Source organism: Cucurbita maxima, unplaced genomic scaffold (assembly GCF_002738345.1).
Source record: "Cucurbita maxima cultivar Rimu unplaced genomic scaffold, Cmax_1.0 Cma_Scf00043, whole genome shotgun sequence".
Taxonomy (NCBI): Eukaryota; Viridiplantae; Streptophyta; class Magnoliopsida; order Cucurbitales; family Cucurbitaceae; genus Cucurbita; species Cucurbita maxima.
This window is the reverse complement of record NW_019272059.1, coordinates 995235-1015143: the sequence shown is the minus strand read 5'-3', so window position 1 is coordinate 1015143 and position 19909 is coordinate 995235. Positions and strand designations below refer to the sequence as shown.

At 36.6% G+C, this 19909-nt stretch overlaps 2 protein-coding genes, 1 long non-coding RNA gene and 2 pseudogenes across 4 annotated transcripts; 1 reads left to right on the top strand and 4 right to left on the bottom strand.

The window, feature by feature from the left end:
- Positions 1-28: 28 nt before the first annotated feature.
- LOC111470007 lies at positions 29-3513 on the bottom strand (annotated as a pseudogene).
- A 2837-nt stretch (positions 3514-6350) lies between these two features.
- LOC111470009 lies at positions 6351-10253 on the bottom strand (annotated as a pseudogene).
- On the bottom strand, positions 9204-9916 carry LOC111470011. 2 transcript variants are annotated; one of them, XR_002714966.1, is made up of 2 exons: positions 9690-9916; positions 9204-9563 (listed from the first exon to the last, which is right to left on the bottom strand). It is a non-coding gene; the product is annotated as an uncharacterized LOC111470011 (long non-coding RNA). The 2 variants fall into 2 exon arrangements; XR_002714965.1 differs by having other exon boundaries at positions 9204-9536.
- Positions 10254-10488: 235 nt separating the features above from the next.
- LOC111470008 (protein ABHD18) lies at positions 10489-13522 on the top strand. Its single transcript, XM_023115450.1, has 5 exons — positions 10489-11268; positions 11806-11890; positions 11988-12157; positions 12359-12633; positions 13138-13522. The coding sequence occupies exons 1-5, from the start codon at positions 10893-10895 to the stop codon at positions 13312-13314; spliced, it is 1083 nt and encodes a 360-aa protein (XP_022971218.1). The 5' UTR covers positions 10489-10892; the 3' UTR covers positions 13315-13522.
- A 624-nt stretch (positions 13523-14146) lies between these two features.
- Positions 14147-18134, bottom strand: LOC111470005 (bZIP transcription factor TGA10-like). The gene is made up of 11 exons (XM_023115447.1): positions 17705-18134; positions 17515-17621; positions 17077-17153; positions 16765-16938; positions 16616-16684; positions 16471-16530; positions 16169-16246; positions 16020-16098; positions 15666-15937; positions 14868-15107; positions 14147-14490 (listed from the first exon to the last, which is right to left on the bottom strand). Exons 1-11 carry the CDS (start codon positions 17929-17931, stop codon positions 14341-14343), a joined length of 1533 nt encoding a protein of 510 aa, XP_022971215.1. The 5' UTR covers positions 17932-18134; the 3' UTR covers positions 14147-14340.
- Between the last annotated feature and the right edge of the window lie 1775 nt (positions 18135-19909).

The window sequence follows — 19909 nt, the reverse complement described above, 5'->3', positions numbered from 1 at the left end:
TTAGCAAATGAATATTGGAAAGTATGTGTGGAGTAGCAATCACAATCAGTAGAATTTTAGTCCGACAGTCTTTGAGTATTGGCTTCAATCAAAGCAGCCCCCAAATTAGTATACACATTAGAAATTTAGATACCAAATCAAATTCCTCTCTGCATCTGTCTTCTTCGTCGTTCTTCTTCTCCTTGAACACCCAGTTGAATGTGGAGGCAGATTCTCTACTTCTCTGCTTACTTCTATCACTATTAATATATTTCGCTATATACACGGCTGCTACCTACAACTAAAATATAATGCTGCCTTCACGCCTCCATCTTCAACTGATTTCGAGTGTACAGATGCTGTTTCATACATAGTTTATCAGTTGAGCTATGATTAAATTGGTAATTTTATTGTATTACAGAATAAGATCATAGAGTAATAGTTGTATACCTGAATTTGCTGAAGAGTCGTAACTTAAAAGAGAGTTTTCAGGAGTGCTGAAAGTATGAAGGTTATGCTCGTCCCTCGCCCCCGCTAGCTGGTTAACTACTGCTGCATCAAAATGCCATTGCTGTTGATATTGTTGTCTGCTTCCACTTGGGGAGATTTCTGACCACATCAATGGCATAACCATGGTTGGAAGGTTGCTTTCGTGTACGGGTTCGTTCTGAGATTTCAGTAAACGATAACACGACGTTAAATCTCAGTCGCTAGTTCACGGAAAGTTGACAAAGAAAAAGAAGCAGATGCGCTGATATACTTACTTCTGCAGCCAATATGCTATCAATGTTGAAATCAACTCTGGGGTTAACTGCTGCAAGCCTCATTGACAAGAACTGCAACACAGCAAGTTCAACACAAGTTGGTTGATATATAAAAAGAAAATAACTACTGAAAATGATGCATATTGGCTCTCTCTCTCTCTCTCTTTCCTATTTTGAATCGAGGAACACGCAAGCTAGTCCGAACAATCATCGATGGAGCCACCAAAAAGAACAACTCCAGGAGCTGACATACATAAAACAAGGTACATAAACGTATTCTTGTCGAGCTTATACATTTCTATCTACCTAGTGGTATCATATACGTATCAATTCAGAACGAATCTCAAAACGTTTAAGTAAGATTCTGACCTCCACTTGACGCTGCAGCGATTGTACATGGTTGATGATTTCATCCAACACTAGAGCTGTACCTGAGATCTACAGAGACAGAGGAAGGAAGAAAACAAATAAAGAACTCAGTTTCTAACTTGCAGACTACTTCATTACATTTGATATGAATAGAAAAAAAACAGTTCAGTGCTTAACGACATCTAATCTTCTTCTCGACTTCTGAATCTTCACAAGACTATAATGTTCAAACTACACGGTACATGACAAACGAGACGGAGTCAGTCTCAATCTGTTTATTTCAAACGTCTCGTAATTCTTCGACTCACTCTATCACGGCTATTCACAACTCCGGGATGCATATCTTTTTCTAAAAACGCTCACATTCTCCACGTCCTCAGATAAGTTAGGTGAGGAAGTTGCTGTTCTGTCATCCCATATTTGCATCCCGTTTATGATGGATGCCTAACTTAAAATAGATGGAAAATAGCATGGACCCTCAAATGAGTATCAACAACCCAACAAGCATATGGGACCCCTTCTGATTCCCCCAACTCCTTCAAGGTAAGTCCAGCTTGCATTCCTTTGGAACTAAATTTCCAAGCCAATCAAAGTGAAAATTGCTGAGATTTCAAGCAATCTCTATGGATGTAAGAAATATTAAGCGAGCATCGTACGAATAGAATACACGATAAAGTTGACTGCGAACTTTTACTCATTTGAGTTCTTCCCGAACCAAAATAAACAAATAACATCTAACTCCATCTTCCCATTTGGGAATTCGAATTTTTAACCTTTTGATCGAGAGTATATGCCAATTACCATTGAACTAGGCTCACGTGGGTAGAATTCAGATTCCCGACAGATGCTCGAGAGAAGGTAAGAAAGGAAAGATGAAGAAAAAGACCTACTGGGCACTTCCCTTGGCTCAAAAGCAACCACTTTATTACAGAAAAGGTGACAATGACAAGAACCGTTATTAAAGTTCATAATCCAAGAACCATAATTCCACTTTTTGGCAGACAATTAGAGAGAAATCACAATAAAGCTCCACAGATTGAATCAAAGAACATTTAATTATGATAAAGACTGCATAACTACGAAGACTACTGACCTTATTGCATCCAGGGACCAGTTCTTGAAGTAGCTTCATCCGAGCATTGATTTTCTCTCTCCTTGCCTTTCCAAACCAAAAGGGAATAAAGTGTTAATTCAGCACAGTTAATCAGACTAAAATTGATGATCAGATCTTAAGTACTGATTAATTAACAAAATTACTCGCTCTGCTAGGCTATGTTTGTCTGTCGCTTGACCACGGCCGGCTCGGACATGAACGTAAGGGAGCTTCTCTGCATCTTCCTGGCTCTCGTTCTTGCTCTTCTTTGATGACCCTTTTCCCTGAATTGGTTAAACATTGTAATTGATTGAAATTCAGACATGGAAATTGATGTAGAAATCAAAGCCCTAGGTTTCTTTGTATTTGTTCTTTTGAAATTTTTGATTATCGGTTACCTTTTTCTCGCGCTCCTTCCTCTTCACCGATCTCTGATTCGTGTTGTTCTCCACCGCCGGGTCGGAGATTTTCGGATACAAGTGATTAGGGTTCGAATCGGTTTCAATGGTGGGCTCGTTCTTCACTTTCTCCAAACTGACGCTCGAATTCAACGGCACTGAACTCGTCGTCTCCGGCAGTTGCTCTTCAGCCACGACAGAGAATTTGGCGTCGTGTTCGTTTAGAGGCGAGTTCGTCGGGAAGGTCAAATTGCAATTTAAGGCACTGAAGTAGGGTTTCGGAACGTATTTGACACGGTGGTGAACGGAATCATCCTTCTTAACCTCCGCGGAATCCGGCGAGTGGAGAAGCTCCAAAGCCTGCGTTGCCGGAAGTTCCAAAAGCGCCGTGAAGGAGCTAGCATTTTCCGACGGAATCGTCATCAACCCCTGAATTTCTTCAAAGAATTGATGCGATTCAAGTCCAGTGTAATTCAACTGACGCCTGATGGGACTGGATCCACCAACAGTCCCCACTTCAATCTCCATTTACAGTAACAACAACTTCACAAATTCCCCTTCACCTTCACCAAATTCCGAGCAAAACCCAGCTCCTCAAATGTGGGATTACAGAGCTAATCGATCAATCAGAGGGGAAATGGAGGTGAATGAAAGAGAAACAGAATCTGGGTATGAAGGAAAAGGAAACTATCTTCAATGGCAGCCAATCTACTTTCTTCCTCCTCTTAATAATCAGTCGAGATTACTTCTGGAACCCATTTGAAGTATGGCGAAAGCAACGTTGCTTGATGGTACCGTTCAACTTGGAGTGCATAATTATACGCAAAACGGAGTTTTGTTTACAGAGATCAGAGATAAAGAAGCAGAGAGAAAATGGTTTCTACAGATTTTACCCTCTACAGTTCTTCCTCTGATGATATAGACCTTTGGATGGACCACCAACACAATTTTTTGTCCCTTTTTTTTTTTTTTTCTTCTTTCATTTCTCTTTTTCTAGTTAATCTTCAAATTTCTTCTCTCAATTTTTAGCCACTTACTTTTGGATTACATTTTTTCTATGATCAAACCAGATGAAATTTTTGTAATGAGATTTGTTTTGGATAAGGGGAGGATGGTAATTTTCATTGGTTGATTTCGAGTGGAGAAGATAGAGCGTTTTAGAATGAGACGAGCGTTGAAGGAAGAAAGAGAATAATTTAGATGTTATGCTTAATGTCTGAGTATCATAATCCTAATTTCGGTTTATATAGTTAGACAAGATTAGCTCATCAATGAGATAGAGATGAGAAAGCATACCATTTTGGGTCATTTTCTACCGGTGAGAACACTAAGTATCCCCTCCACTTAAAAAGAAAAGGAGCGTTATTCTCCTTATCAATCAAGTGCCAGATGGCTTTTCGACAATGCTATAGAGTCATTTCATGAGCGGAAGATGGGGCAGCATTAGGAGAACCTCGATCAATGTAAACAATACAAGTTAAGTGTATAAACAACCTTCCCAAGTGTTTGTGAACCTAAAATCACCCACATAAGTGAAAACTGATGGAGGGTTGTTTGTGGCTAAATCTCATGTGCCCTTGTTTTTATTCAAAGAATTTAACTCATTTTAATTAATTAGTGATCTTATACTCTAAATTATATACGCCAAAATATTATATTAAATTTTATTTTATGAAATACGGTTGCTAAAATGATATTTTAAATAATTATTTATTGAATTAAAAAAAAAATGAAAATTTTATATTGACGGAGAATTTGAAAGAGATGTGAGATAGTGTGGGATGGGATGGCACTATCAAATGAGCTGTAGTCATGATTTCAAGTGGCTCCCACAAAAAAATTAAACTAAGAAAATAATAATATTTACCAGCAATATTTTTTAAATTTTCTCATCCTAATTTAATTTAATGCAACCTTTTATTTTCTCTACTTTTAAAAAAATATAAATAAGAAAATAGTTTGAATAATAATAATAATAATAATAATATGTAATTGAATTTGGTTGGGTACGTATTTGTGAGGATAGGGAAGCAGCAGCCAAACAGAGTACAATAATGAAATGTCGTCCGTTTTTAGGCCCATTAGCCCATTCTAAAGGTACTTCCCCCATAAGGGCCCACTTCATCCTCATGGGCCCACTTCTCCTTTTTGGGCCCACTCCATTTATGCCCACACTTTATATTATTTATGGATGATTAATAAAATTGAAACATAATAACCTTATAACTGAGGATGGTTTTTATAAATTTTCCCAAAAACATTTATTTCAATTTATTAATCCATTATTAAGTAACCCTTTGGATGAATACATTAAATAAAAAGAGCAGAGGCTATTGGGCCCGAGGTCCGACAAGTGGTGTGAAGTGGTGGGCCGAGATGTTGGGAGGACCAGTTTCAATGGGCCCATAGCTGAAGATGTAGCCTAAAGTAGGGGTGGGCCCATGTTCCAGTCTTTTATATATTTATTTATTAAAAAAACCAATGATTAATAAGTGAAAAATAGTGACATATGGGGAGTTGAGGTAGAACTAGATAAAAGTGAGTTGTCTTAGATATGTCGTCTATCTTTTATTTATGTGTTGTCCTACTCTTTTTCTTTTTTTTTTTTTTTTTTTTTTTTTTTTTTTTTTTTTTTAATTTCATTCTCTTAGTTTTTAATAATTTTTTTAATTTACGAGGCGTGTGACTACTTGGATTGTGTACCATAATCATCATCGGACGAGTTAACTCATGATACACCAACGAGCACCTCGATAACGAGGAACCATAAATCTAAAAGGTAAAACATGAGTTGAAGCGTCATATATAAATAAAGTTGAGCATCCCGATGGATCACATGTGCTAAACTATTATTTAGACCTAAGCTTAGCTTCGACGTAAAGCCTAATGATCGTACAACAATGTCCGGAGATAAGCTAAATTGTACTACCTTCCACAAATCGAATCACTCAAACCTACATCATGATTTTTTGTCCAGTTTTAGGTTAGGGTTAGATCTACTTGTTGGGTGTCAATAGCTCAACTAATTTGCTCCAATTAATATACCTTACAACGTCTATGATAAATTATTTTCACTAACATTTGTTTAAAAAATAATAATGCAATATCAAAATTATTTTTTGAAACTTAAAAAATATTATCTGATTTAATGAAATTTACATGTTTAACCCCAAAAACTTACCAACTTATTAGTATTTTTGAAAATTAGTTCAACATATAGATTAATTCATAAATTAACAAAAAAAAAAAAAACGTGTAATTCTTTTTCCCCTTGAAATTCCGGCGATGCACAAGCAATAATAAATAATAAATAAAACAAATGAAAAAAAAAAGGAAAAGAAAGAAATAGAGGGTGATGGTCCCAAGGGAGGCAACTTGTCAAGGTAAGTGGTGGGCCAGGAAGTGGGCCGACATGTAGGGAGTACCAGTTGTAAAGGGCCCGCCCACACTGAAGTTTTAATTATTTTTTTAATTAAAATTTTTATATACGGTTAAAATAAAATAAAATAGTTAATAATTAGAAGTAGGGCTAAATAAGTAAAATACACTGATTATGTCATCTCTGCCAAACTTGTCCACCCTCCCAGACTATATATACTATACAGCTACCCTCCCCTATGCCTACATTTGAGTCCATCTAATTTTGGTGTCGGGTCTAAGGTATTTGTTTGGACATAGGCTTCGTTTTGACGTAGGGTTATGTAGCCTAGAACACCGTTTTGTTAACGCTAAGTATCACAGTTATGCTAATCCAAGCCACGTACTCATTCCAAACCTTTTATCATATACGTTGACCAAGAGCACTATGGTCGACTCTAGAGCCACTTACAAATTGATGACATGGGTCGAAACGAAATGACTAAACCTATTTTGACATCCAGATACAAGATGTTCAGTAATGTACATGATTTAAGGAACACTAAAGTTTTGATATACTGACCCCTTGATTTGCAGGAATTTGCAAAGCATCGTAATGGCCAAAACCATGGTACAGAACTGTGATGGGATTTTGTTTGCCATATTCATCGCCATATTCAGCAATGGATATCAACCCACCAGAAGCTTTATCGTACATGTACACTATGATAGGTGCACTGCAGCAGCAACCACAGCCTCCAATCTTAACAAGCAATTCATTCATATGCCACAGTAGAGAAACAAGTATTGAGAGGAAGCGCTTACTGAAGAATATGAGAAGCCATGAATAGCTCGGGCTCGCCTCCCCATACGCGTGGTTTTCGCATATTAGACACGTACGTGTCGAAATCGCCTTCAATGAACCTATTGTCAACACAGGCAGGATGTTATTGTGAGACCAGGATGGATATGGGAGAACCTCATCTTGTTCTATACGGTAGAGCCAGTTTAGTCATTGAACTTTCAAATTTGTATCTAAAAGGTTCTTAGACTTTAAAATGTGTTTAATAGATCTTTGAATTTTAAAAATATCTAATAAGTTCCTGAACGTTCAACTTTGTGTCTTAAGAGATCCTCACAAACTTAAAATTCTTTTGAGAGAGAGAGAGACACCATTCTGTTTCCTCTCGTCTCTTGATAAACTCATCTGCAACCTGAAAGATGAGTGATCTATCATTATAAGTGAAGGGCCAATTTTGCAAAGAAATTGGTCTGAAATATGGATTCTTGTCACCATGGTATTCTTTTAAAAACAAACTAATAAAACTTACTTTAGTCCGCAACTCATCTGCCAAATCTCTCTGAAGGTTCTGGCTTGGAGCTGGTTTCCCAGATCGTAAACAAGCACCATGAGCGACCGAGCGGAACAAACATCGTCCATCTCCGGGAATTCCTGCCCAGAACAAACAATTTGCTACAATCAATTGTCGATTTGACCGTTTAACGTAAAAGAAGATGTAGAAGGCTCCAAAGCTCACCTATAACAGAATACTTAGTGTAAACCTTTTTTCCATGAGAGAGTTTGACATGAGAAGAATCAGAATTTCCTTCATTATCCTCTTTCTCACAAGCTGCTTCAGCATGGACTGGTTCACAAGTTGAATAACAAGCCATCAGATGCACATCTTTCTGGCCATCGTATGTTATATTTGATCATCATTGGGGATTGAGAGTTTTATATTCATACCTTTGCATGATAATGAAATTTCAAGTCCTCTTCCACACAACCCTTCATCTGTAATCAAATCTTTGACCCTCAAAGACTTCAACTCAATTGGCTGTCTGGAGAAGCAATAACTGAGACAGCCTCCCTGAAATCTTTGGCTAGTATTTGGTGAACAAGAGGACATTGTGGAGATGGTTTGATCCAAACACTTTGGTCTTGAAATGCCATAGGAACAGCAAGAGTTCGATGTCCTTCGAGACAGCACGGTACAAATGTTGCTGCCCATCTGTGATCGAACACGGAAGAAGTTCAGAGAGACAACATTCCTCGTGCAAACGCTTATAGAGCCAATAGGCATGCTGGTGTAGCCTGAGAAATTAACAGAACAAAGAAAGAGGAAACAAGTCAGAAATTGAAAGAATTCCATAATTTGGACCAAAAAATTTGAACGCCCTTCTTTTATCTCTGATGCTTAACATGAACAAACCAATGCTGGTATATCATCTATAGCTACAAGGGCCAAAGAAGTAGCTATCTAAATTCGCTGAAAGTAACAATGAAGTATACGTGTCGATATATCGTGGAGTCGGAGCCCATAATCATATGATAGGGATGCCTCTCGTATATTTAATTACACTCCTTCATATGATAGGGATGTCTCTCGTATATTTAATTACACTCCAGCAAATAATTTCAAAGTTGGAATTGTTGATGATATCCCCTTTTTAAATTCCTTGAACAGTTTTGGTCTTAGTCACAGGAAAGCTCTCCTATAAATACAAGGTTGTATACTTACTCTATGAGTCAACGAAAAATCGATGTTTACAAAAGCATTAACATACGCTACTTCTATTAGTACTGGACTTTGAGTCAAATTGATCGTGTGTCATGTGCAACGTCCATCGATTTAGACTCCTTCCACCTTCCTAACTACAAATAAGATGGAGAGGAGCCAAACCAAACCAAGAACGAAAACGAATTCGATGTCTACAAAAACATTAACATACAGTCCAAAAATCATATGCACTTAAACAAAACCTTTGTTCAGGAATACTACAAAATGATCATGTTTCTTTGTTGTAATATGGAATATGATGCAGTACAATAAGCTCGTGTAACTTGAATCTCACAGCTTCAAAAACTGAAAGGCTTTTAACAATAGTGAGGTTCAGATTTTGAGCTGTGGAATTTTACAAAATTGACAACCTACCATATCACAAGTGTCAAAGAGAGGGTTAGGCTTCATAGTCCAATTAAGCTGGAAAATTTGGATGTTATCTATGTGCAGCACAACCCAAATGGAACTCCTTAACTGTGGAATACAACTTTAGTAGGTATAAGACCTTTTTTGTCGGATCTCCCATCGATTAGATAGGGGAATGAGTGCTAGCGAAGACACTAGGCCCCAGAGGAGGTGGATGTGAGATCTCACATCAGTTGGAGAGGGGAACGAAGCATGCTTTATAAGGGTGTGGAAATCTCACCCCAACAGATGCGTTTTAAAAACCTTAAGAGAAAACCTAAAAATGAAAGCCCAAAGAAGACAATATCTACTAATGGTAAGTTTGGACTATTACATTTCCTCATAAGTCTCAGCCGGTAAAGGACTTAGCTATAATAACAAACTAATATACAATGCAACAATCTCTTTAAACGGAACAATTTCATAATCCATCAAATTTTAAATGTTCATCCTTTTGAGTTTAACAAGAGAGAATTCAAATACGTCTTAACTAGTTGAGCTATGCTACGATTGGTGATTGGTGAATAAACGATGCTTGTTATAAACAGCCTTAAAATCACAAATATCCATGACTAAGAATTACATTTCAGCTGCAATAGCTCAAGTTCTGCCAATATGAATTCACATTATGTTACTGAAATATAAAACCAAAGTTCAAGCAGACGATTATAAATTCACACACCCAAAAGAAAATTGACAACGAATAAGGAAAGGGGAAAGGAAAAAGAACTAGAACGAAGATAATAAGAGTCCCCATTACCATTAAGCAAGGAAAAACACGAAGGTCAAGAATCTGAAAACCCTGAACAAAGCTTGAGAAAGAACAAAATCAAACAGCGAAAGATCAACAGAAGGCAAGCAGCAGAGGATCAAATCGAAGAGGGGAGGAGATTTAAAATTCGAAGAAAAACCCGAGCACGTGAAAGAAAGAAACAACAAAAGCAAACCCCCAAATTGGCATAAGATTCAAGAAATGGGATTAAAGGAAAGAATACCTGCAACGGTAACTTTGCGATTAATGTTGAGCCACGAACACAGGGCCCCTTTTTTGAGACGCATTGCTTCGGAATTAGATTAGGGCAATGATCCATATGTTACCTTGTCGGATTTGTAATGAAGACGCTGCTTTTGTAATGAAGACGCTGCTTCTGAATTTCCACTCGTTTCGTTCTGTAGCTTCATCCAGGCGTTTGCTCGAAGATCAAATCTTCTCGAACAGTACTGTTCCAATTAAGAAACCTTCGCAGAACTAACATTAGTCGCCTTCAAGCGCGCCTTCGATCAGCCGCTTCCACAAGATATTTTCCTACCATTTTGTTTTAGACAAATTAAACATCTTTTAAAAAAAAAAAAATGGAAATTCAAATTTCTCCTTCTATTTTAATCATTTACTTTTAAATATCTAGTTAATATAAATTTTGGCGATTTTGATTTCCACTTCATCCACAAATTGAGGAGTAAAATTTGATTTATTTTTCTTGAAATTTAATTGTAGGCGCAACAAAAGCCGGGAAGCGGCGATAGGTCATTAAAGTTCGAATCTTTGGATAAAGTAAACAAGTATTCGCGTTCGCGGCTCCCAAATCCGCCCGCTGTTTTTGTTTTCTTCATCTTATCCTTCTTATTTTCATCTTTAACGCCGTCTTCTTTCCTTCGAACCTTCCGCCCTTCCATTTATGGTTTTGTTCTATGAATCACACCCCTTTCCCTTTGTTTTCCTTCTTCTTTTCTTTGATTAATCCAGCTTCCATTCTGTTTTTTTCGGGATCTGGGTTTCTAAGTTTATTCGATTCCAATTACTCCTTCAGATCTAATCGGGGTTTTTTATTTTTTCACGCCCAAATCGCTTGATGAGGGACTGTTTTGATCTTCTTTTTTGATTTGTTTTCATGGATCTTAGGTAGCTTATCCGATTGATTGATTTGTTTTGTGGTGTGCTGTTAATTATTGGGGTTTTCTTACGATGGTCACTGTTAATCTTGGAATGCTTCATTATGTGTTGGACCATGTGTATGGTGCATTTGTGCACAGAACCAAGATCAGCCCACCGTTTTTCTCGAGGGGATGGGGTGGTTCGAAGCTGGATTTGCTTGAAAAGATGATCAAACAGTTGTTCCCAGATATGGTAGGCCAGAATTTGCCTCCCAGTTTGATTAGACCCATTTGGAGAACGGTTTGGGAGAATGAGAGTGCTCGTTTGAGAGAAGGGGTTTTCAAGACCCCTTGTGATGAACAGCTTCTTGCTGCATTGCCTCCCGAGAGTCATAATGCAAGGGTTGCTTTTCTCATGCCTAAATCTGTGCCAACCCACAAGATGTCTTGTGTTGTTCATTTGGCAGGTATCATGTTTTGTAATGCTTTACATAATATCAATCTTGTTTTTAGTGAATACTTATCTTGTTTACTGCTTATGTTTGTGTAACAACCGTAGCTCACCACCGTTAGCCGATATTTTCCACTTTGGGTTTTCCTTTTTGGTTTCCATGTCCTTCTAAAGAATGTTTTTTCTTCATCTTTATAAAGAATGTTTTGTTCCTCTCTCCAACCGACGTAGGATCTCATAGTTTGCTGCTCACAGAACATGATCTCATATTTAGTAGATAATTCTAGGTGAGAAAGTTTTAGACACATTATCAAAGAGACCAACTTGAGCATAACTAACTGGTTATATGTCCTAGAAAATGCCGAAGGTTCAAATCTCCACCTCTCAAACGCAAAATTAGAATTATAGTTTCTTTGGAATCTCTCTTTTTCTTTTTTCTTCTGGTCATGTATATATGTTTGTTGTTCATTGAATATCAATCTCATTGACTGAATGAAGTGCTTCTCTATTGTAAAGGTCAGATGATAACCCTACACAAACAACGATTTTGCAGGGACTGGTGACCATACATTTGAAAGACGACTACGTCTTGGGGGGCCATTATTGAAGGAAAATATTGCAACCATGGTGCTTGAGAGGTATGCTTTATCCTGATCTGTTAAATGAAACTAAAGTCACTAACAATGTTATGCAAAACTTTAAGCTATTAATTTCGTGTCAAATATTCGACTACAGTCCTTTCTATGGTCAGCGACGACCCATGCTGCAATCAGGTGCCAAACTCTTGTGTGTTAGTGACTTGCTTTTGTTGGGAAGAGCAACCATTGAAGAGGCTCGCAGTCTTTTACATTGGTTAGACTCTGAGGCAGGGTTTGGAAAGATGGGTATTTGTGGGCTTAGCATGGGTATGCCTCATCTAGATAACTTGTCATTATGGTTATGAAGCTACTCACTAAATTTCATGGACTAAATCATTACATATTAAAGTTTTGGCATTAAATCCTTACTCTGAGAGCCTAGTTTAAATTTTAAATCTGACATATGTTTGCATTTAAGCAGTCATTTCAGAAACAAATTCCTAAGTTGGACCCATTTATGAAATTTAGGAGGAGTACATGCTGCAATGGTTGGATCTCTACACCCTACACCAATTGCGACGTTTCCTTTCCTTTCTCCACACTCTGCTGTTGTGGCATTCTGTGAGGGAATTTTAAAGCATGGAACTGCTTGGGAAGCATTAAGACAGGATCTTGCATTGCAGAAGTCTGCCATGACCCTTGAGGAGGTTAGAGAACGGATGCGGAATGTACTCTCTCTTACAGATGTCACACGCTTTCCGATCCCGAAAAATCCCAATGCTGTCATACTTGTTGCAGCTACTGTAAGTTCTTGATCCTGCTTTACTGCATTCAATACATTTCTCAAGTGTTCTGCTTTCCTTTTATCTCTAAATGTGATGATATGGTGTCTTATGCCATTCATAATATGTGATCTTGTTGCTTGTATTTGCTGTACGTTTTCTTTTGTAGGCTTGGTTCTTGACTTATTATGGAATATTTAGTTGGAAACTATTAGAGAGGCCTTGAATTTGCTTCACTTCAACACTTACCATGTGGGGTTTAGTGACTAGTTCTTGTAATATTTGTTTGTCATTGATGGTTAAGAATTGGAGCACTTTCTTGTACGCTCTTGTGGCCTGCCCTCTGTTCTATTATTCTTCTGGTTGCAAGTTTGGTTTCTTAATGAAAAGTAACAAAGCTTAATTTTGATTGAACTCTGAGAGATGTATTCTAAAGCCTGCGTTCGTGTTGCTTTACAAAACGGTTTGTTTATTGCTATTTTGTTTGCTGCGTTGAAGCTTAGTTCAAACACTTTTGAGTTTCAGGACGATGGCTACATTCCGAAACACTCTGTGCTCGAGCTCCAGAAAGCTTGGCCTGGTTCAGAAGTAAGATGGGTGACTGGTGGTCATGTGTCTTCCTTCATTCTACACAATAACGAGTTTCGTCGGGCGATTGTTGATGGGCTCGACAGACTCGAATGGAAAGAATCGCCATTGTGACACGAAGCTTTGCACCAAATATGTAAAGATGGTGGCTTATTTCTTTCTTTCTTGTTTTCTTCTTATTCTGTGGATTTGTATCATTCAACCTGTAAATCTGATATGATACTATTCTGCGATGTCTGCTTTTTCCTAATTTCACGTTCATAGTTATAAACATTAGACAACACTATTCAGAAGCAATGCCTAAAATTACAGTGTGATCGCACTCGAGTCAGACCCAACTCGTGGTTTATTTGACATGTTGAACTTTGCTCATATTGTTTGTCAATTTTCAATTTTTCTTGTAATAGAGGGAGTGTTATATAAGCACACTACTAGCAGATATTATATGATTTTTCCTTTCAGTCTTCTCAATTGAGAAATTCGAAGGAAAAAATTCAAAGACAATATTTGCTAGCGGTGTGCTTGAACCACTACTAATGGTATTAGAATCAAACATCGGACAATGTGCCAGCGAGGAGACAGAGCCTCAAAAGGGGTGGACATGAGGTGGTGTACCAGCAAAGACGCTGGGCCCCGTAAGGAGGGATTGGGAGGAGGGTTCCATATCGATTAGGAAGAAGAACGAAATAGACAATATTTGCCAGTGGAATCGTTACGTTTACCTCCCACCAAACATGAACAAATCTAACATATTCTTGGATCAATTACCAATCTCTTCAATATAATATATCTGCTCCATTCAACTCTCAAATGTCTCCAAGACAGTGTTTTATTAGTTTATTATACAGCAGCAACTGCTCCTTTGAAAATGAACAAAACAACATTTCTTTGATTATTGTGTGGAAGCTGCTTAGAGTTGTTTTTATTTTGGACTTTTCTTCCATCCTTGAGGAATCAAAGAGCTATTTGCTTCGTATATTTATAATTAGTGAGAGAAAATGGTTCATCAACAACTATTTTATTTATCTATATCTCATGTTCTATAGCTATATCTTAGAGAGAGCTTCATGAGCTAAAAGGGAAAACCATGAGAAGGAAGAAGTTAAGATTTGGTCACTTAAAAAAGGGTATACTTCCGAGTCAATCCTGCCTCGGTCGAGCTAACCACAAGGAACTAAGAGCTCGAAGTCGATGAAAATACTCCGCAATGGCTAGCAGACATCGTGCAGCTTGTCGGGTCGTCAACATTTGATGCAATCGATGAATGGTTTGATGTCTCAAATGGTCTGCCTACAATCATAACAAAAAAAAAAAGGTCAAATAACAACAAATTATATTACTAAACAAAACTCAAACCTAACATCTCATTCGTCTTTTATAAAAACTTATAATTTATTAGTTGCTCAATGATTTATCTTTGGATATTGTATGGTGGGTCAGGTTTTGAAAGGTAGGTGTCGGGAAGAAGATAAAGAACAAAACGAATGATAGAATAGAGATAGAAATATTCGTAGATTCCAGTAACCAACCAACCAACCACATGAACACTTCGGGATATAACGAGAGTTGCTTTTGGATCAGGAAAAGGGTAAGACAATATCATATCATTGTGAAGAGTCGTGATTTGTAAGACACTGAAGAGAGAGATGGGAGAGATGGGAAGGTACCTGTCGTACAAAGCCTTCAAGGGTAGAGAGCTTGTTGATGGCTAAGGTCATCTGGCCCATGTAGTTAGCCATATTGGGAGGGTTACTCAATGAATCAGCGGCGATGGTGTCTGATAAGGACTGGTTAAGGGCTTCAAGGCCTTCAGACAATGCCTCCTCGCTCTCTTGTGTGGATTGTTGCAATCCACAAATGTTCAATATTTGATGCTCTGTTAATGGCTCTATTTCACCCATTACTATCTACACAAATACACCAAACTTTTGGGGTTAATTTTTTATGGTCAAAAATAGCATTTATTCTTAGAGACAAAGAGAGAGAGCCATGCAATTCTTTTCCATTTCCATTCATTTCTATGTCACACACAACCAATTTGTAGTATAAAGGTATTGCCTTTCTACATTGCATTACCTAATCCTTACATATTATGCAAAATTTCAATACCCTTTCGTCATTTATTGTTGCTTCACACTTCCGATATTTTCTCGACAACCAAACACTCAACGTTGTCGCTTCCCGTCCCATCATTTTACCCCTTTTTTTGGGTTTTATGGTCGAGAAATTATTCGACAGGGTAGGAACATTGTCACCAAAAACAATATATCTAATACTATACTGTTGCTGGTGACAACGTTCCAACCATGTCGAATAATTTCTCGACCCGAGAAATAGATTTTGAAAAATATATTATCAATGTACCAATGTTAAATAATAATAATGTTATTATGTTATGTTTCTTTTTTGTTGTGAAGAAAGAAAATTAGGAAGGAAAAACCAAAGAGAAAATAATGAAAAGGTACCTTAAGGAGCTCAGAGGGCCTAAAATCGCCCATCCACAGGAAGCATCTCTCCGCCGGCGTCTTCCACATGCCGGAGACAAGGTGGAAGACGTCGGACTTAGCCACCATCATTTTCAAGTTCAAAACCTCGTCATAGTGGACAAGGCAGTTGTCGACAAACAATCGGAGCTCGTTTTCCGGTAAATGCTCCTGCACGGCTGCTCGGAGCTCGCACATCAGCCGGTGGTGCTCCTCCTGCCACCGCCTATACTCAATGTCGAACACTGCAGCATCTACAAAAGTATAAGGTTTATAAGTAAGATAATATCATATCATCGTGGACGTACGTAATTACTAATAATTAGGGATTGTTACCGGAGGTGAGGTTATGGAAACCAGGGGGAAGTCCTTGGTCAGCTCCTAAAATGGCTGCTCCACCACCCACAAGCATACCCTAATGAACACCAACAATAACATCATATTACAGAATAATGAATTAAACTTCAAATATATATATATATTACCTGAGTTCTTGCTCTTTGTAGCTCTTGCTCCAGCTGCGTCAGCTTAATCCTACTCAGCTCCAACTGCTGAACATAGGCCTGAAAATGCATTCAAACCCGAAAAAAAAAAAAAAAAAAAAAAGTTACTCAGGATGATGATAGGAATCACGACTCTACACAATAATATGATATTGTGTAGCATATACTCTCGTGGCTTTACTTTGGGTTTTCCCAAACGGAGAAATATATCATTTCCTAAATTAGTGAAGGTGAGACTTCCTCCCAACAATTCTCAACACACGAGAAAGAATGGAAAAAACGACCTTTTTTCTTAGCCTGCTTTTTCTTGCAGCCTCTCGGTTCTGAGCCAGCCTTCTAAGAGTCTGAAAATGACGCAAAAAGAAGCCATTTTAAAGCGTGAATGAGCTCAAAAACAGGTATAGAATGAAAAAGGTGGGATTTTTAGACCTTGGGGTCTGGAGTTTTGGGTCCTTCTTGCTCTGAGCTTGAGGTCAGCCCTTTCTTGTTAGCCTCACGCTGCGACAAAGAAAAAAGGGTTCAATTTAATGTTAATTAAGAGGTGATTTTGTTTTTATTTAATTAAAAAAAAGGTTTACTTTTGGAGGTTTGGCATGAGGTTCGGTTATTGTTGTAGTTGGGTTTGGGTTTGGGTTTGGAGTTGGGGGTGGTCCGGATGGAGTGGCTCCACCGCTGCGTTGGTTGGCCAACTCCTTGGATGGCTCTGATGCTTTGATCTTTGAATCACCATGGTTAACCAATGCTGTGTTTGCCTACAACACCAAATCCAAATTTCATATAAAAAAAAAAAGAAAATGTCTTCTTCTTCTTCTTCTTCTTTTCTTAATCCATTTAATATCATAACTAATCATCAACTTGGAGAAAAGATGCAATTTTTCTCATTTATTTACTTTTGCTGGCAATGGGTCGACGTGCATCGGCTGCGACGGGAAGATGTTCAACGTCGGTGGTCTCATCCCCGAACTCTCTGCAACAAAAAAACAAACACGTCTTTATAAAGAATGCTTAAACCGACTGACTGACTTCTAAAACGATTGAATTATGGTAAATTTAAGGAGGAGAGAAGGGTTTGAATGCGTGTAATGTTTGAGAAGAGAAAAGGGTAAGAAATGGAAGAGCCAAAAGGAATAAAACATATACTCAAACCCCAAAAGAGAGAGAGAGAGAGAGGAACAAAGAGTGTGTTGTGGTCAAAGAAGTACAACCACAGAAGATCAATTCAACAAATTGGAACAAACCCATGTTGTTGGTGTGAAGAATCTTCAGACAAACCCCAAGAACAACCAAAAAAAAAAAAAAAAAAAACAGAAAAAGAGAAAAAAAAATACGTCTTTGATCTTGTTGAGTGATGTTTGTGGAGGGTTCTTGTCCATCAAGATATAGAAAAAGGGCATGATCCAATTCTCCCAAATCATCACCTCCTCCATCTTTGCTTCTGAGAACAAGAATCAACAAAACAAATTCAGTAAAAAAAAATAAAAAAATAAAAAAAAAGTTAAAATTTTTAGGAAGAATTACATGAAATTTGGAGAGATGGAAGGGAGATTCATAGAGAAAGGTAATTGATGATGATGAAAGTCTTGATTTTGGAAGCTGAATGATGATGGATTTTTGGGGATGACAAAGTTTGGAGTTTGCAAAAGCTGATGTTGTTGTTGTTGTTGTTGATGATGATGATGGAGTAGTTGTCGTGCTTCTTCTTCTTCTTCACTGATGGAGCTGGTTTTAATATTGGAGGAAGCCATTAAAAGTTCACACCTTTGTTCTCTCTCCTCTTGTTCTTCTTCTTGTTCTTGTTGTTCTTGCTGTTCTTGTTGAAGAGTTCTTCAGTAATTCTCCATTAATGGCGTCAACAAGCTTCAGTTCTCACATATTTGGATGATTCATAAGAGAGAGAGAGAGAGAGATGATCAGTCGGTTTGAAGAGAGAGAGAGAGGAAAAAATGGATTGAATTGAATGAAAAGAAAACAACAACAAAAAAGCTTCTCTCTCTAGAAATTAAAACACTTTCCATAAACCTAAATTTTTTTCCCTCTTTTTTTCAATTAATTTATTTGCTGCTCTTGTCCATCATTCGTGACGTTTTTTCGTTACATATCAAGAGCACGATAATTTGAACTTTCGACTTTAGAAAAACGAGTTAATGTCAATTAAATTTGTGTTTTTACCGCCATATATGATATGTTTATAAGACGAATTCGATATATATGATTATACACGATGCATATACTCGAAAGAGTAACCATATAATATTTATAATACAATGACTAAATTTATGATTCGGAACGAACTTTAGGTTTAGTCCCGAGGATAAAACTCTTGCAAATAATCAACTCGAATAGTTACGATAATAAGGACTATTCACGAAATTCTTACCCTAATTTTATCAAACTATATATATATATATATATATATATATATATATATATTCGTCATATGTGAATGTCATTAAATGCCTACATTTCTCGTTTCTAAATTCAAGAACGAAACATAACATATTACGTCATATAACCATTTATGAATATGAAACGACTCAAGGTTTTGAGGAGGACATTGCCAAAACTTTTTAAACCTTATAGCTCGTTTTATTTTAGTCAAATGGCTGATATTAAGTAATTGATTAAGGTAGTAAGCATATTTAAATCAAAAAGATTAAAAAATATTGATTAAAATATTTCGAATATATATATATATATATATATATATATATATATATATATATGTTAGTTCTATCATATATTAGTTGAGTATTAATAATTATAATATGATATAATCCTACCGTTATTTAATTCAATAATTCTATTATTAGAGAAAAAATAAAACCAAAGAAAATAAGATTTTTAGGGGAGAAAATGAATGTGATTATTGTTAGAGTAGGTAAGTATTATTTTTATTTAGTAATTATATTAAATTTCAATTTTCAAATTTAATTAATACCTCCTTAAATTATCATTTTTATATTTAATAAGTTTTTTAACTTTTAATTATTTTTAAAAATATTAATTATGGGCAAATTAATAAACCTAATATACAAGGGTTTTTTTTTATTATTTTATTTTAATTTTATACATTAGTATTACTTTTCTTTTCCTTCAAATTTCAATATTAATTTTACTTTGAAAAAACGATACAAAATAGAGATATTATATTAATCATTTTTTTAAGCTCAAAATATTTAAAATATAGGTATTTTTAGAGGCTCACACTGTATTTAGATTTTTAACTTCAACTCTCTAGAATTTAATATAAACGTTACTGGCATCAATCAGAATATTTGCAACTTCGAACGTGTAGCTCTCGAGTATTTAATATTCATATCCGTTGAACCGAACATGCAGTGGTAAAGAGAAAAACAGGAAAAAAGTAGTAGTAAAACTCGGGAGGAGAGAGATGAAGGGTAAAATAGAAATTTAATATAGATTGTTTAATTTTTAAAATTGAGTATTTGTAGTATTAAAGATTAAAAACTTTTATTATAAAGAATATTTTGTATGCACCAAATTTATAATTAATTCTAATATTATTATTTTTTGAGTTCTTATCTTTTATTATATTATTCGTATTTTTTTATTTATATTAATTAATTGTCATAGGAAGCAGTTGACGGGGAAACTGCAAAATTAGCAGAATTGACCTATGACGTGGGTGTAATATCCATCGTCTATCTGAGGGAGAAAGTTAGGGTGTGGGTCCCGCATTTATTGATCGGATGGCTGAGGCTC

Bases quoted from the DNA above. Each gene is read 5' to 3' on its own strand.
- LOC111470008 (XM_023115450.1), top strand. From the start codon at position 10,893: ATGGTCACTGTTAATCTTGGAATGCTTCATTATGTGTTGGACCATGTG. The intron at 11,269-11,805 runs GTATCATGTTTT...ACGATTTTGCAG, and splicing joins TTGTGTTGTTCATTTGGCAG to GGACTGGTGACCATACATTT. The intron at 12,634-13,137 runs GTAAGTTCTTGA...TTTGAGTTTCAG, and splicing joins TCATACTTGTTGCAGCTACT to GACGATGGCTACATTCCGAA.
- LOC111470005 (XM_023115447.1), bottom strand. From the start codon at position 17,931: ATGGCTTCCTCCAATATTAAAACCAGCTCCATCAGTGAAGAAGAAGAA. The intron at 16,099-16,168 runs GTAATATATATA...GGTGTTCATTAG, and splicing joins TACAAAGAGCAAGAACTCAG to GGTATGCTTGTGGGTGGTGG. The intron at 15,108-15,665 runs GTACCTTTTCAT...GTATTTGTGTAG, and splicing joins GGCCCTCTGAGCTCCTTAAG to ATAGTAATGGGTGAAATAGA.